Here is a 13,580-nt window from a genome sequence, read left to right as displayed (position 1 = left end):
TTATTTCGGAAGGTATAACTGGCACCAAAGAATGGAATAGAGTTCACCTCTATGTGAAAACTCTGAGTTTACCAAAATTGGAACAGGATGATCAAACATAGAATTTTTCATGTCTTCTAATAAGACAGCCAAATAGCATCTGGCATGGCTATTTCCCTGGTGGCTCAGAGGTTAAAGCGTCTGCCTCCAATGCGGGAGACCCGGGTTTGATCCCTGGGTCGGGAAGATCCCCTGGAGAAGGAAATGGCAATCCACTCCAGTATTCTTGCCTGGAGAATCCCATGGACGGAGAAGCCTAGTAGGTTACAGTCCACGGGGTCGCAAAGAGTCGGACATGACTGAGCAACTTCATCTCACCTATGGCTATTTTAGAGTGAAACTCTGCACTGCCTGGGTTCCTTTCAATTCTAAGAATTTAATGAGTAGAATCTCAGTTAATAAGATTTTAGTACAGTTAAGACACAATGCCACGTAAGTCATTACTTAATTATGTTTGTCTACAACTTTAATTTTGCTATCAAAAATGACTTTTTGGGTCTCTATGATTTGTAGAATGGTATTTGGGTAGAATAAAATTTTATTAACATCTTATTATTTTGAGTTTCATAATCCTTCCATGGTCAAGATAACCTTACTGTAGTTGTATTATTTTGATGTTTTAGATGGAAGTCAATAACTTAAAATAATCATAGCTAGCAAAAATGTCTATAAATGTCTTCAAGTTAAGTTTGATGACTATTAAAATCATTTATAAATAAAGGAAATTATCTATGATTTCTAAAGGTACTGTGCTAATTATATTGATTATCTGACAAATTCCTGATGAAAAAGAATTAGATTATATTACTCTACATATATAATCTAAATCTGTTATCACTGATCAATTATTTTCTGACTGTGTTTTTTTGTGTTATATGTTCGTGTTTCTTTTCTAGGAATGGAAAGAACGTTATGGACACAGTAGAGAAGATTCCACTAGAAACAGAAATGTTCATATTGACCCGAAAGAATCAAACTTCTCAGAAATGAGTACCAACCGATGTAAGTAGTTTATTATCTAGTTTGCTTAAGAAATTTTTTTCTTATGGTTGCTTGTATAGAGACTGAGAAAATGCCTTTATAGAACAATAAGTGAGGTTCTGCAGTGACTTTCCTTTTTTCATCCCTCAGTATATGGGAGGAAGAGGAAAGTCAAATGGCATTAGGTAGGAGAAGGAGACCTCTGGGACATCAAATGAATAGTTGTCATTATACTATCTAAACGATAGTACGTATCCCAGGCATATTTTTGGCAAGTATCAGTTTCTATTAACCTAGATGTTTTTCAGGCTATTTGGTCATTTTTATAATAAATTACTGACTGACTCTTATGTGTCAGGTACTTTCCCAGGAGTATGAAGAAGACAATTTCCATCCTTGGTTTGCCCTTAATTGAATGAGGAACTGATACCAGGCAGAAGACATTGGCCAGTGGGTTGAGTCAGGAAGCCTCCCCACATTCTTGATTTTGTCATATGCTTCTGGGAGGGTGACAAGAGACCTATTTATATGCAGGATCCAGCACTGAGTAGAAGGCAGAGGAGAGATGGCTGAGAGAGTGTGAGGCTACACATGTGATGCTGAAGGACTCAGCTCAAGGGAGGAAAAAGAATTTTTCGTTGGGAAAGGATTTCTGTTATAAAGAAATACTATTTAGGAATGAGTAGTACTTAGCCAGTTGAAGGGGTTTTTAGGCAGAACAAAGAATGAGCAACATGAGAGAACTTTTGGGGAAATGTAGATTTTCCTCTATGACTAGAACTTGAAGTATGAGAAGCTTGATGAGAGGAAAGCTTACAGAGATAGTTGGGAAATGTATTATCACACTGAGAAGTTTGGATTTTATCCCAAAGGTAAGATTTCAGTATGGAAAGAAGCATGCTTAGATTTTTGGTTTAGAAAGATGAATTTGACATCTATATAAAGTATTATTTCCAGGGAAGTGAGACACAACCCAGTTTAGTGTCTGTTCTAGTAATGCAGTCAGAAAATGATGAGGGCCTTAATACACAGTATATGTTTTATGGAAGAAATCAACACAACATTGTAAAGCCATTATCCTCCAATTAAAGATAAATTAAAAAACAAAAAAAATGATAAGGGCTTAAAATAAGCCTCCTTGAGATAACCCTGGAGATAAAGAAGCGAGGATGTGTTTGGATGAGATTTAGCATAAAAGAAATAAGAGAAAGCTGAAGTTTCAATTAAAGCTAGGAAATAGAGGGATAATTCTACAAAGATATTTGGAAGCTTATCTTGGATTTGGACTTGACAGAGTGCAGAGATCTGGGGGGTATAGGAGAATGGTTAAGAGGAAACACAAAACTTTGGGATGAAGAATTAGAACCTGGCATGTGGGAGGCAATCAGTATTTGCTGAACGAATAAGAGAAACAGTGGAGGAGGGCAGAGTCCAAGATGACAACAATGTAAGGTAAGAGAGAATTGGCTTGCTTTAAATTTTCAAAAAGAGCTGTGTCATGGTTTGTTTTGAAGCTGTTGAGGTGCTGAAAATAACACTGTGAAAATTTAAGTTTTTATGGAGAAAACATCATTCATATAGAGAAAGGAAAGTTAGTTTTCTAGATCTGTGCTGACCAAGGTGGTAATCATTAGCCACATATGACTATTTAGCATTTGCAGGGTAGCTGGTGCCCCATATTGAAATGATAATATTTTGGATATATTGGGTTAAATATGTTAAAATTAATTTCAACTATTTCTTTTTACTTTTTAAATGTATTTACTAGTAAAAAGTAAATACAGGACTTGCAGTTTATTTCTGTTGGACATTGAGTGAGTGAGTGAAGTCGCTCAGTCGTGTCCGACTCTTTGAGACCCCACGGGCTGTAGCCTACCAGGCTCCTCTGTCCATGGGATTTTCTAGGCAATAGTACTGGAGTGGATTGCCAGTCTAGGGGCTGCTACATCTCATTTCTCAGCTACGATTTTAAGGTGCAGTCAACTCAAACTCTCCCAGAAAGGACTAACTCTTTTTTCCATGGGGCAAGAATTCAGGGAAGCAATATCTAACCCTGAATTCTTGCCCCATGGAAAAAAAAGAGTTAATCCTTTCTTGGAGAGTTTGAGTTGATTGCACCTTAAAATCATAGCTGAGAAATGAAATGTAGCAGCCCCTGGATTCACTATGAAACCAGCTGAAACTTATTTAATTGTGAACAGCTTCACTGTTAGGATTGCTATTGTTGTTCACTCGCTAAGTCGTGTCTGACTGTTTGCAAACCCATTCACTGCAGCACACCAGGCTTCCCAGTTCTTCACTATCTCCCAGAGTATGCTCAAACTCATGTCCATTGACTCAGTGATGCCATCCAACAATGTCATCATCTGTTATCCCCTTATCCTGTTGCCCTCAGTCTTTCCCAGCATCAGGGTCTTTTCCAATGAATCAGCTTTTTGAATCAGGTGACCAAAGTACTGAAGGTTCGGCTTCAGCACCAGTCCTTCCAATGAATATTCAGGGTTGGTTTCCTTTAGGACTGACTGGTTTGATCTCCTTACTGTCCAAGGAACTCTCAAGAGTCTTCTCCAACACCATAGTTCAAAAGGATCAACTCTTCAGCGCTCAGCCTTCTTTATAGCCCAACTCTCACATCATACCTGACTACTAGAAAAACCATAGCTTTGACTATATGGACCTTTGTCAGCAAAATGATGTCTCTTCTTTTTAATATACTGTCTAGGTTTTTCATAGCTATTCTTCCAAGGAGCAAGCGTCTTTTAATTTTTTGGCTGCAGTCACCATCTGTGTTGAAGTTAAATACTAATTCTGTTGCTGTAGCTGCTTTTGAGCTTAGACTACATACAAGGGAGAACTCTTCTTTCTTATTTTCTATCAACTGTTAATCATTTTAATATAATTTTAAGATAACCATGTAGTTATCCTTTCTTAATATTGTCTTCACAATGAAAATTCAGATCCTTTATAATCTTGAGTTTCTGTGTGTCCGTAGACTGTGACCCATAAAGAAAGTGGAAAGAATAGAAAGTGGAAATTTTTTTCTTCTTTTGCAGCGACATCTAAATATGCCAGGGCTAATAACAGGACTGAAAGGGACCGAATAGAACTTCTTCAGGATGCGGAACCTTTGGATTTTAATGCAGAAACGTTCACTGATGACCCTCTTGAATCTGAATCAGGAAGGTAAGTTCCAGTTTGTCCTTTTGGTTCCAGTATTCCTCTAAAAATTTGATAACATTCTGACTTGACAAGATACACATAAGGAAAATATTCATCTTTATTGCTAATGTAAAATGTATTAAGCAATGTTTGATACCTTTTAACACCTGCTGATCTTTTATATTTTAAAAATTATATCATCCAGTGGTAGTAATTGAAATTAGTACTTTCATAAATTATTACTAGTAGTATGATAAATAACAAAGAATTGAAATCATTTGGTAGAATCTTAACAATATTTATATTCCTATTTCTGACAATTTCATTTATGAAATCCATCATATTTGGCAATAGTTACATAGATATGACTGGGTGGCACTGTATTCTGTGCATTTTAACAACAGTAATCATATTTTATGGTTGTAAGTCCAATTGGAATTGAATCTAGAGAGGCTCAGTAACTTACCCAGGATCATACAACTTTTAAGTAACAAAATCAGGCATTTAAACCCCAGGACTCTGGCTTCAGAGTCTGTGCTTTTAGCTATTATACCAAGTAGAAATACTTAAACAAAAGCAAAACATCATGGGCATGAAGATATTTGCTTATAAATAGCAAGAGGAATATTCTGTTTATATTCAGCAATATAGAGTAGGTATTAAATCCAAAATCCATGATGAGTTTTATATCTCTCTTCTCCTTTCTTTTTAACATCTCTCATCCTGCCATATGTGTCATATCATAGGCTGTAAAACAGTTGTTGGTTGATTTATAATTATAGGTAAATCTCTTTGGGATAATATCCTTGGAGAATAAGTTTCTGATTTCAGCTACTGAGTAGATTTTACAGTTCTTAAAAATTATGTACCCACTTCCTTTTAATGTGTCCTTGTTTTTCTCTCCTTCTTTATTTTTGATGCCTCAGATCATTTCTTTATCCACCTTTCAGGTATCAGCCTGGTGGACGATACCTCTCAATGTCTCGCAGCAGAATATTTGATGATGTTTAAAGTCTGTAGGAATTTATGGAGTAGCTAACCAAGATCAACGAACAAATTCAGTCTTTATGAACATCCATATGCTCTGGAATTAACTACTGAACTCCCAGTGAAAAGTGTCAGGATAAAAAAGGCACAAAAAATTAATCAGATCTTAGTGATAATGGCTTATTATTCATTGAATATTGTCCTTATTTCTAATAGGATTTGTTGCATACCATTCCTGAAATGTCTGTCTTAGAAGTACAGTTACAATGGAAGGATTTAATTCATGATAAAGATCAGTATATGTTGAAAATATGTAGTTCAGTTTGTTTCAGATTAATTTTTTCAGGAAAAATTGTTTTAAAAGTTCAAGGAAGCCATAGTTATAACTGAATAATATTATAGTTTTATTATTGTGATTTACATATTCTTTCTAAAAAATATGTTGATCCTTTATTTCCCAAAGAGATGGAGACCTCAATAATAACCATATTTACAAAACCCATGTCTTAAAACAAGGCTTACTTACCAGACATAACTGAATGTAGAAAGCCCTTTTTCAACACTGTATGCAAATTAGTTAGGTTTTTGCATGTGTTTAAGACTATACTACAACTGATAGTGTTTGTATCTTCAGCATGTGTACTTTAATCAGGTGGTGAATTATTCTTTCAGTCTTTGGTTGTAACTGGAAGTTGTCTTATGCTTTTGGTATGGCTTTGTAAAAGATATTCATTTCAGAGAGGAGTGTTCACCTTTACCATTTAGCATAGTGATTTAAGTGTTGATCATTCCATTCAAGGAGAGTCATAATTTTTAATGGTAAATAGTGAGGTTTTGGTGGCTCAGACAGTAAAATGTCTGCCTACAATGTGAGGGACCCGGGTTCGATCCCTGGGTCAGGAACATCCCCCTGGAGAAGGAAATGGCAACCCACTCCAGTACTCTTGCCTGGAAATCCCATGGATGGAGGAGCCTGGTCGGCTACAGTCCATGGAGTCACAAAGAGTCGGACACGACTGAGCGACTTCCCTTTAACAGCCAGAGAGTCCCACAAAATTCTCAACTGTTAAAAGGTGCCTGTTTATTCCTTTTGAAAAAGAATATCTGGTTATTCAAAGATAAAAAGTGAGTCCACTTACTGTTACTACTCACACTTAAATTGTGATTTATAGAATACTACTTTAGAGTGGAGATATGTAAGAACTTGTTGCTTAAACATGTTATCATTTTAAATTGAGTTTTTAAAATTTTTGTTTAAGCCAAAGTTAGGTATTACATTTTAAATCATCAGTGTTTTATGCACAGTGACTATAGTTCAGCACAACATTTTTCAAAAAGAGTTGTTTATGTCCCTGAAATATTTGCAACTCTTTGAGAATCCATACCATGGATTCACCCAGTGGTGACTGGGCCACCCCATGGCCATCTTAGTTTCACCTGTTATCCTTTTAGTAGTGCTCATTTTCACTCTTAAGTATTCCAGTTTGAGGATGAATTATATAGTCACCTGACAATTTGATTATATGTTTCTTGAAGGTCATTTTTCCCTGAATCATAATTTTAAATGTTTCATTTCCCTCTTTTCTTAATGTTATCACATAAATACGTTAGAAGCCACAGTTTTAGTTAGATACTGAAATGATAGTGTATCATCTTAGTTATCGCATTTTCTTAAATTTTTATGATTTTTTAAAGATTAGATCCCCTTTAAAATAATTATCAGTTAATAGATTTTCCTCTCAATCAAAATTATATAGACTACCCATTTAAGAAGACAGACACACAGCCTTTTATTGTGAAGCGTGGTCAGAGAGCAATAGTCCAGGAGCAGAGATAATTTAACACTGTAATTTCATGACTGACCATTGAAACCTTGGGCAAATCATGTAACCTTTCTGTGCCTCAGTTTCTTCATTTTCAAAATGAAGAGGATACTTGCTATTTACCTACTGATCTACCTCACAAAGCAATTGTGAGGGTATTGAGTTGATGGTTATATAGTGGTGTTTAAAAAGACAAAATAAGTTGTTAGCTATGCTGGTTTTCCACACAAGTGGTATTTGAAGATATTAGATAGGAAACAGATCACCCCAGAAAGTGGTCCAATTTCTTATTATTACAGAGAAGCTTACAAGTTCCCAAAGCAAAAACTCTTTCTGGAATAAGTAATCAAAATCCTGTGAAAATAATATTGTTTTATTATTTAGTCTTTGAGTTTACTTTGGAATATGTTCCGTAAGTATAATGTTGTTTTTCATAGGTTTTATCATGAAACTCAGATGCTATTGTAGAAGTAGAAGCAGAAAAAGAGAAGAAATGATCCAGTTACTTTTATAATTTATAATACTCTAAGATATGTTGATAGAAATATGTAAAAGATGTACTACTTTATTTATTATTAAATTTTAAAATTATTATAATAATTGGAGTGTATGTAATACTTCTATAAAATAATATAGATCCCCTTTATGACTTTTGAGTTATTTCCAAAATAATTTTGGTTGTTTAAGTGATCCAGAGTATTCAATTGTTTAGGCAGAATTTATGTTACAGGATTTCATATATGATCATATAGGGAGATTACCTGGCTGGGTAATTTTGTGTTTAGAAGTTAATTATTTAATCCCTGAAGTCTTAAGAGTTTATTGCTGGGGAACTAAGTTAATATTTGTTAAGCAACTTTGTAAAAACTGTAATATGAACAAAAGTTTTCTGTTTTGAGAATCTTACTAAAATGACATCTACTGCAAAACATTACTACTAAATTCATATACTTTACATGCAAAGTACATTTCTTGAAGAATTACTTCTGACAATTCCCTTTTGAGTGTTTCTTATATTGTAATAGATTCCTAGTTAAACTTTCTAAATTATTTTTCTAAATAATTATTAGAATATTCAGTAAGCCAGTGTTCAGTAAGCCGTTGCAGAAAATAACAAGTAATCTATTAATTTCATAGATCTGTAAGTTGCTATTAACTTTTTTTATTACATCAATAATTTGTTATTATTAGAACATTTTTTAAAAAATCATTATTAAATTAAGACTAATAGAATTTGTTTTCTTACCAAACGAACAGGGGCTTTGGAATAAATTCATTATATTAGAGGCCCTCATTTCACAAGTCATAAGAACTAAATAAGAACTTTCAAGGGTTTTCAATTTATAAAGAATAGATCAGAGGATTGGACAATCAAAGTTTTTTAAAATATTGCTGCCAATTTGTTTTTGGATACTACTATTTGATTAGATTATCAGTTCTTAAATGTATGCTGGTTGTATACCCAAATGAAATTAAATGTGGATAGGAAAGTCAGTGTGTGTTTTTTAAAGTATATTTTAGAATATTAATGAAGGAATTCATTGATATACAGCAGCAAACCTCATTTTTGTATACGTGTAGTAGATTTAGAGAATGTTCTTGATTTTTATGTAGATTACTGTTTTAAAGGAAAAATAAACTCTCCATAATTTTAATTCACACTGTTCAGTAATGTGAGTTTTATATTTGTGATTTGTGTGGGCCATGCCTGAAAATCACATAAATATATTTGCACTAAGAGGCAGAACATATCCCTGAGAAATCTTAACGTACTTGAATCTCCAAAGTGTAATGGATCATATTTATTAATTCCTAAATGTTAATAAGTAAATGGATCTAGACTTTTATCTTTCCTTTCTTTTCTCCCTTCCTCCTTTCATTCCTTTTATATCTTCTTTCCTCTCTGAAGCCTGTCTTTATAGTATCGCTTATAATGAGCTGACATATTTTTCTTCCATTTGTTTGGTGTATACAGTTGTTTTTGATGGTCAGTACACTCAAGAGGTAGTAGTTCTGACTACAGATCCCACTACTTGAATAGCAGTATTGCACTTAAAGTAGTACAACAGATTTTGCTAGACAACTAAGCAACATCTAGATGTAAATATGAGGGATGCTAGCTCACTGTGTTGTCTTTTTCACCACTAATAGGACACTTCAGTAAAATGAAATATTCTCAGTGTAAATGTTTTAACATAAAATTATATTTCTAAAACCAGTGATTATTAAAAACAAGCAAACAAACCCCAAACATTAAAAGCCTTGAGACCTCATTTTATGAAAAGGAGTTTGTAAACAACATACATCGTTGTCAAAGTTTTCATTAGAAGAGGTTGAAATAATGTAAGAGTGTTACAGGGAGCCTTCGGAAATATTAATTCCTGTTGTGTGGGTTACTTCTTTTCAATTCAATGACTTATTTTTCTGCTCAGAGACCTGGAAGACTAGGCAGTGTTATTCCCTTTACTAACTCCTGGAAACCAGGTTCTGTGAGCCATCTCTACCATCAGAGCAGCTATTAGCCCTGCCCCATCCCCAGTCCTATTGCAGTGGGAACATACCCACACCCCTAATTCCTTTTATGTTCAGCTTGGTTTTCCTAACATTTTATATCCATTGTGGTAGATTGAAGCCTCATCGCAGTTTTAAATTTGTTAATGAAACAAGAATAATGGCATGTTCCTCTTCTCATAGATACCCTAAAAGACTTTTGTTTTTAACACACTCCCTGGAGAGAATTTACCTTTTTTGCTATGAAAATCTTTTCTTTTGTGATTATCCTGATCTCACATCATTTTGCAAAAGGAGATTTTTACTGTACTTAGTGCAAAAGAGTAGAAAGAATGGTTTACTGTGGCAGACATATATAAAATAAAGTCATAATTTGTTAATCTGACTGTACAACACCATTTTGAGTTGGTATTATTGACACAAATCTTATCAGTCTAGTCACTTAGAGCTGTATTTCTCAAAAGAATGCTGGCTAGCATCTTCCCTACTTAGTACACCAAATTGTAGGGGAGAGACTATGTATTTTTTTTTTTTAAGCAATCCAATGGATTTGTTTTTGTCCATATTTTGTAAACAACTTGAAGAACTTTTCTCATTTCGAAGATAGAGAACACGTGAACCTGTCTTTTAAATAATTGTAATCTAATATATATATTTATAAATTATAGCATTGGAAAAAGAGCTCTAATAATGATGTTGTTACTTCCTGGTATTTAATTTTTATAAAATGTTTTTGTAAGTAACTAATTGTAGTATTGCTTTTAAGTAGTTTAAAAATCTTTCTCAAATAAGTTCTGCCCAGGACTTATTTCCTTGGGTCAATATTCTAAAGTTCAGTAGTCTAGTATGAGTTTGAAATATTCCTACATCTCTTCAGTATCTTTTTATATATACCAGTACTCAAGCAAAGTATACCAAAAGCCTAAGTTCTGTGTTGCATTAATAAAGTACTTGTTATTTATCTTATTCAGTGGATTAGGTGAAGTAGAGAGTAAGTCTTTTCAAATGTGCATCTGATCATAAATTTCAAAATGTTTATCATGTTCATTTTTGGTGCATGATGCCAAATTTATCTTTAATCAGCCACTACTACCTGGTTGTTGTTTAGTTGCTATTAATAAGTTGTGTCTGACTTTTTGCAACTCCATGGACTGTAGCCTACCAGGCTCCTCTGTCCATGGAGTTCTCCAGGTAAGAATAGTACCTGGTATGTAATGGCAAATGTTTCCCTTTCTGATCAATGGGTTGTAGATATAACTATTTTTCTCTGCAGATTCTCACTAAATATGTATTTGAAAAAAACCTGCAAAGTGCTACCTGTAATTAAGTTAGCATCTTTGGCCTTATCTATGCATAATGTTCTCTCAATTTGGCTTTGACAGACTCATGGACTTGGAATTGCTTTGTAGTATTTTAACTTATTGTAATGTAATGGATTTTTTGAGATGTTTATTTGATTAGCTGTTAAAATATAGGAAATCATGTAGCTTTGCATGAAATAAAGTACATTTCTACAAGTTACTAAGAACTTTGCTGGTCATTTATGTGTTTTCCTTCAACCATCTTTGAGATTATACTCTTTTTAGTAAACTAAGACTTTTTGTTCCTTCCAAATTATTAACAGATATCACGAAAGAAATGTTTTAAGATAAATAACTAAATACCTATACTTTAGGCTCCACCTTACTTCCTTCAGTGAAGTTGAAAACAGGAAAATCAATGATACCAAATACTGAGTGTTTGAAAAGATCAATAAAATTGATGAAACCCTAGCCAGGCTGACAAAGAAAATAGAGAGTTGCTTTTCCAAATACCAAAAATAACAATGGAAATTTGAGATTAAAAACAACATCATTTACATCCGTCCTAGTTAATAGAGTAAGAAGAAAAGGAAATAAAAGATATGCAGTTTTGGAAGTAAATAAAACTGTGTTTGTGTGCAGATCATATGATAATCTATGTAGCAATCGAAAAGAACTGGCTGAAAAAATGAAAACAAAAAACAACAACCACAAAAAAACCTAGAATGAGTAAATGATTATAGCAAGTTTGCAGGATATAAGGCTAATATAAAAAAGTGAGTCCTTTTCCCTTTTACCAGCAATGGAAGAGTAGAATTCAAAATTAAAGATAATACCATTACATTAGCATCCCCTAAAATGAAATACTTAGGTAATAAATTTAATAAAGTATATCTAAGATCTATATGAAGAAAACTACAAACCACTGATGAAAGAAATCAAAGAGCAGAATAAATAGATTCTATAATGAGCAGGAAGACCCAATATTTCCAGGATGTCACTTCTTCCCAAACTGACCTATTGATTCAGTGTAATCCCAGTTAAAGCCCCAATAAGTTATTTTATGGATATTGACAGACTGATTCTAAAGTTTATATGAAGAGGCAAAAGACCCAGAAGAGTCAACACAATACTGAAGGAGAACAAAGTTGGAGTCCTGACACCAGCCAATTTCAAGACTTCCAATAAAGCTACAATTATCAAGACATTGTGAGATTGGTGAAAGAATAGACAAGTAGACAATGAAACAGAACAGAGAGCAGAAGTACACCCACATAAATATAGTCAATTGATCTTTGACAAAAGAACAAAGGCGATTCAATGGAGAAAGGAATCTTTAACAAATGATGCTGGAACACTGGACATCCAAATGCAAAAATAATCTAGACACTAACTTTACACCTTTTACAAAAGTTAACAAAATGGTTCATAAACCTGAAATACAAAACTTCTAGAAGATAACATAGGGGGAAACATGGGCTTGGCAGACAATATATATATCACACAAAAATGTGGGTATATATATATGTACCCAGAGATATGTACAGGAATGGCATTATTCATATAATTTCAACCATAGATAATTCAGTCAACAGAGTATATTTATTCAGCATGATGGATATGTGCATGAATAAGTGGAAGTGATTAATTATTAATACAACAATGTAACAACATGGATGAAGCAAAGATATGGAGCCAAATAAGTCAGACATGAAAATTATAGTGTGATTCTGCTTATATGAAGTTCAAAAAAAGATTAAGTTGTAGAGTTAAAAAATGAATGCTTTTAGTAAAATCATAAAGAATAAAAAACAAGAAATTACCATACATATCAGGCTATTGCTTACCTTTAAAGAGAAGGAAGGGATTAGTGACTATGATGAGCACAAGAGAAACTTCTGGATTGCTACCTGTGTTCCCTTTCTTGGATGGTGGTTTTACAGGTGTCCACTTGGTGGTAATGAATTGCTAAACAGTATATGCATCTGGTCCCATCACTTCATGGGAAATAGATGGGGAAACAGTGGAAACAGTGTCAGACTTTATTTTGGGGGGCTCCAAAATCACTGCAGATGGTGATTGCAGCCATGAAATGAAAAGATGCTTACTCCTTGGAAGGAAAGTTATGACCAACCTAGATAGCATATTCAAAAGCAGAGACATTACTTTGCCAACAAAAGTCCATCTAGTCAAGGCTATGGTTTTTCCAGTGGTCATGTATGGATGTGAGAGTTAGACTGTGAAGAAAGCTGAGCACCAAGTAATTTATGCTTTTGAACTGTGGTGTTGGGGAAGACTCTTGAGAGTCCCTTGGACTGCAAGGAGATCCAATCAGTCCATCCTAAAGGAGACCAGTCCTGGGTGTTCATTGGAAGGACTGATGCTAAAGCTGAAGCTCCAGTACTTTGGCCACCTCATGCGAAGAGTTGACTCATTGGAAAAGACCCTGATGCTGGGAGGGATTGGGGTCAGGAAGAGAAGGGGACGACAGAGGAAGAGATGGCTGGATGGCATCACCGACTCAATGGACGTGAGTTTGAGTGAACTCTGGGAGATGGTGATAGACAGGGAGGCCTGGAGTGCTGCAATTCATGGGGTCACAAGGAGTCGGACACGACTGAGCCACTGAACTGAACATGCTTTATGTGTGCTTTGCTATGTGTACATCTTGTTTTATAATGAAGTTTAAAAATATAGAGATTTGGGATTTCCCTGGTGGTCCAGTGGCTAAGACTCTGAGCTCCCAGTGCAGGGGCCGGGGTTCAATTCCTGGTCAGGG

General features: G+C 34.4%; 1 protein-coding gene across 2 annotated transcripts in view; it reads left to right on the top strand.

Moving 5' to 3' along the window:
* The window catches only part of LMBRD2 (LMBR1 domain containing 2), a 58,420-nt gene extending 47,392 nt beyond the window's left edge, over nucleotides 1-11,028 (top strand). Inside the window, exons 16-18 of one of the 2 annotated variants that reach the window (XM_040262329.1) lie at nucleotides 936-1,041; nucleotides 4,074-4,203; nucleotides 5,106-11,028. In XM_040262329.1, the coding sequence (XP_040118263.1) occupies nucleotides 936-1,041; nucleotides 4,074-4,203; nucleotides 5,106-5,190 (321 nt within the window). In that variant the 3' untranslated portion in view covers nucleotides 5,191-11,028. The remainder of the gene's footprint in view (nucleotides 1-935; nucleotides 1,042-4,073; nucleotides 4,204-5,105) is intronic. The other variant, XM_040262330.1, reaches the window with a different exon arrangement.
* The last annotated feature ends 2,552 nt before the right edge of the window (nucleotides 11,029-13,580 follow it).

This window comes from Oryx dammah, unplaced genomic scaffold (assembly GCF_014754425.2).
Source record: "Oryx dammah isolate SB20612 unplaced genomic scaffold, SCBI_Odam_1.1 HiC_scaffold_20, whole genome shotgun sequence".
Classification (NCBI taxonomy): domain Eukaryota; kingdom Metazoa; phylum Chordata; class Mammalia; order Artiodactyla; family Bovidae; genus Oryx; species Oryx dammah.
The sequence above is the reverse complement of the archived record's forward strand: the minus strand, read 5'-3'. Positions and strand labels throughout refer to the sequence as shown.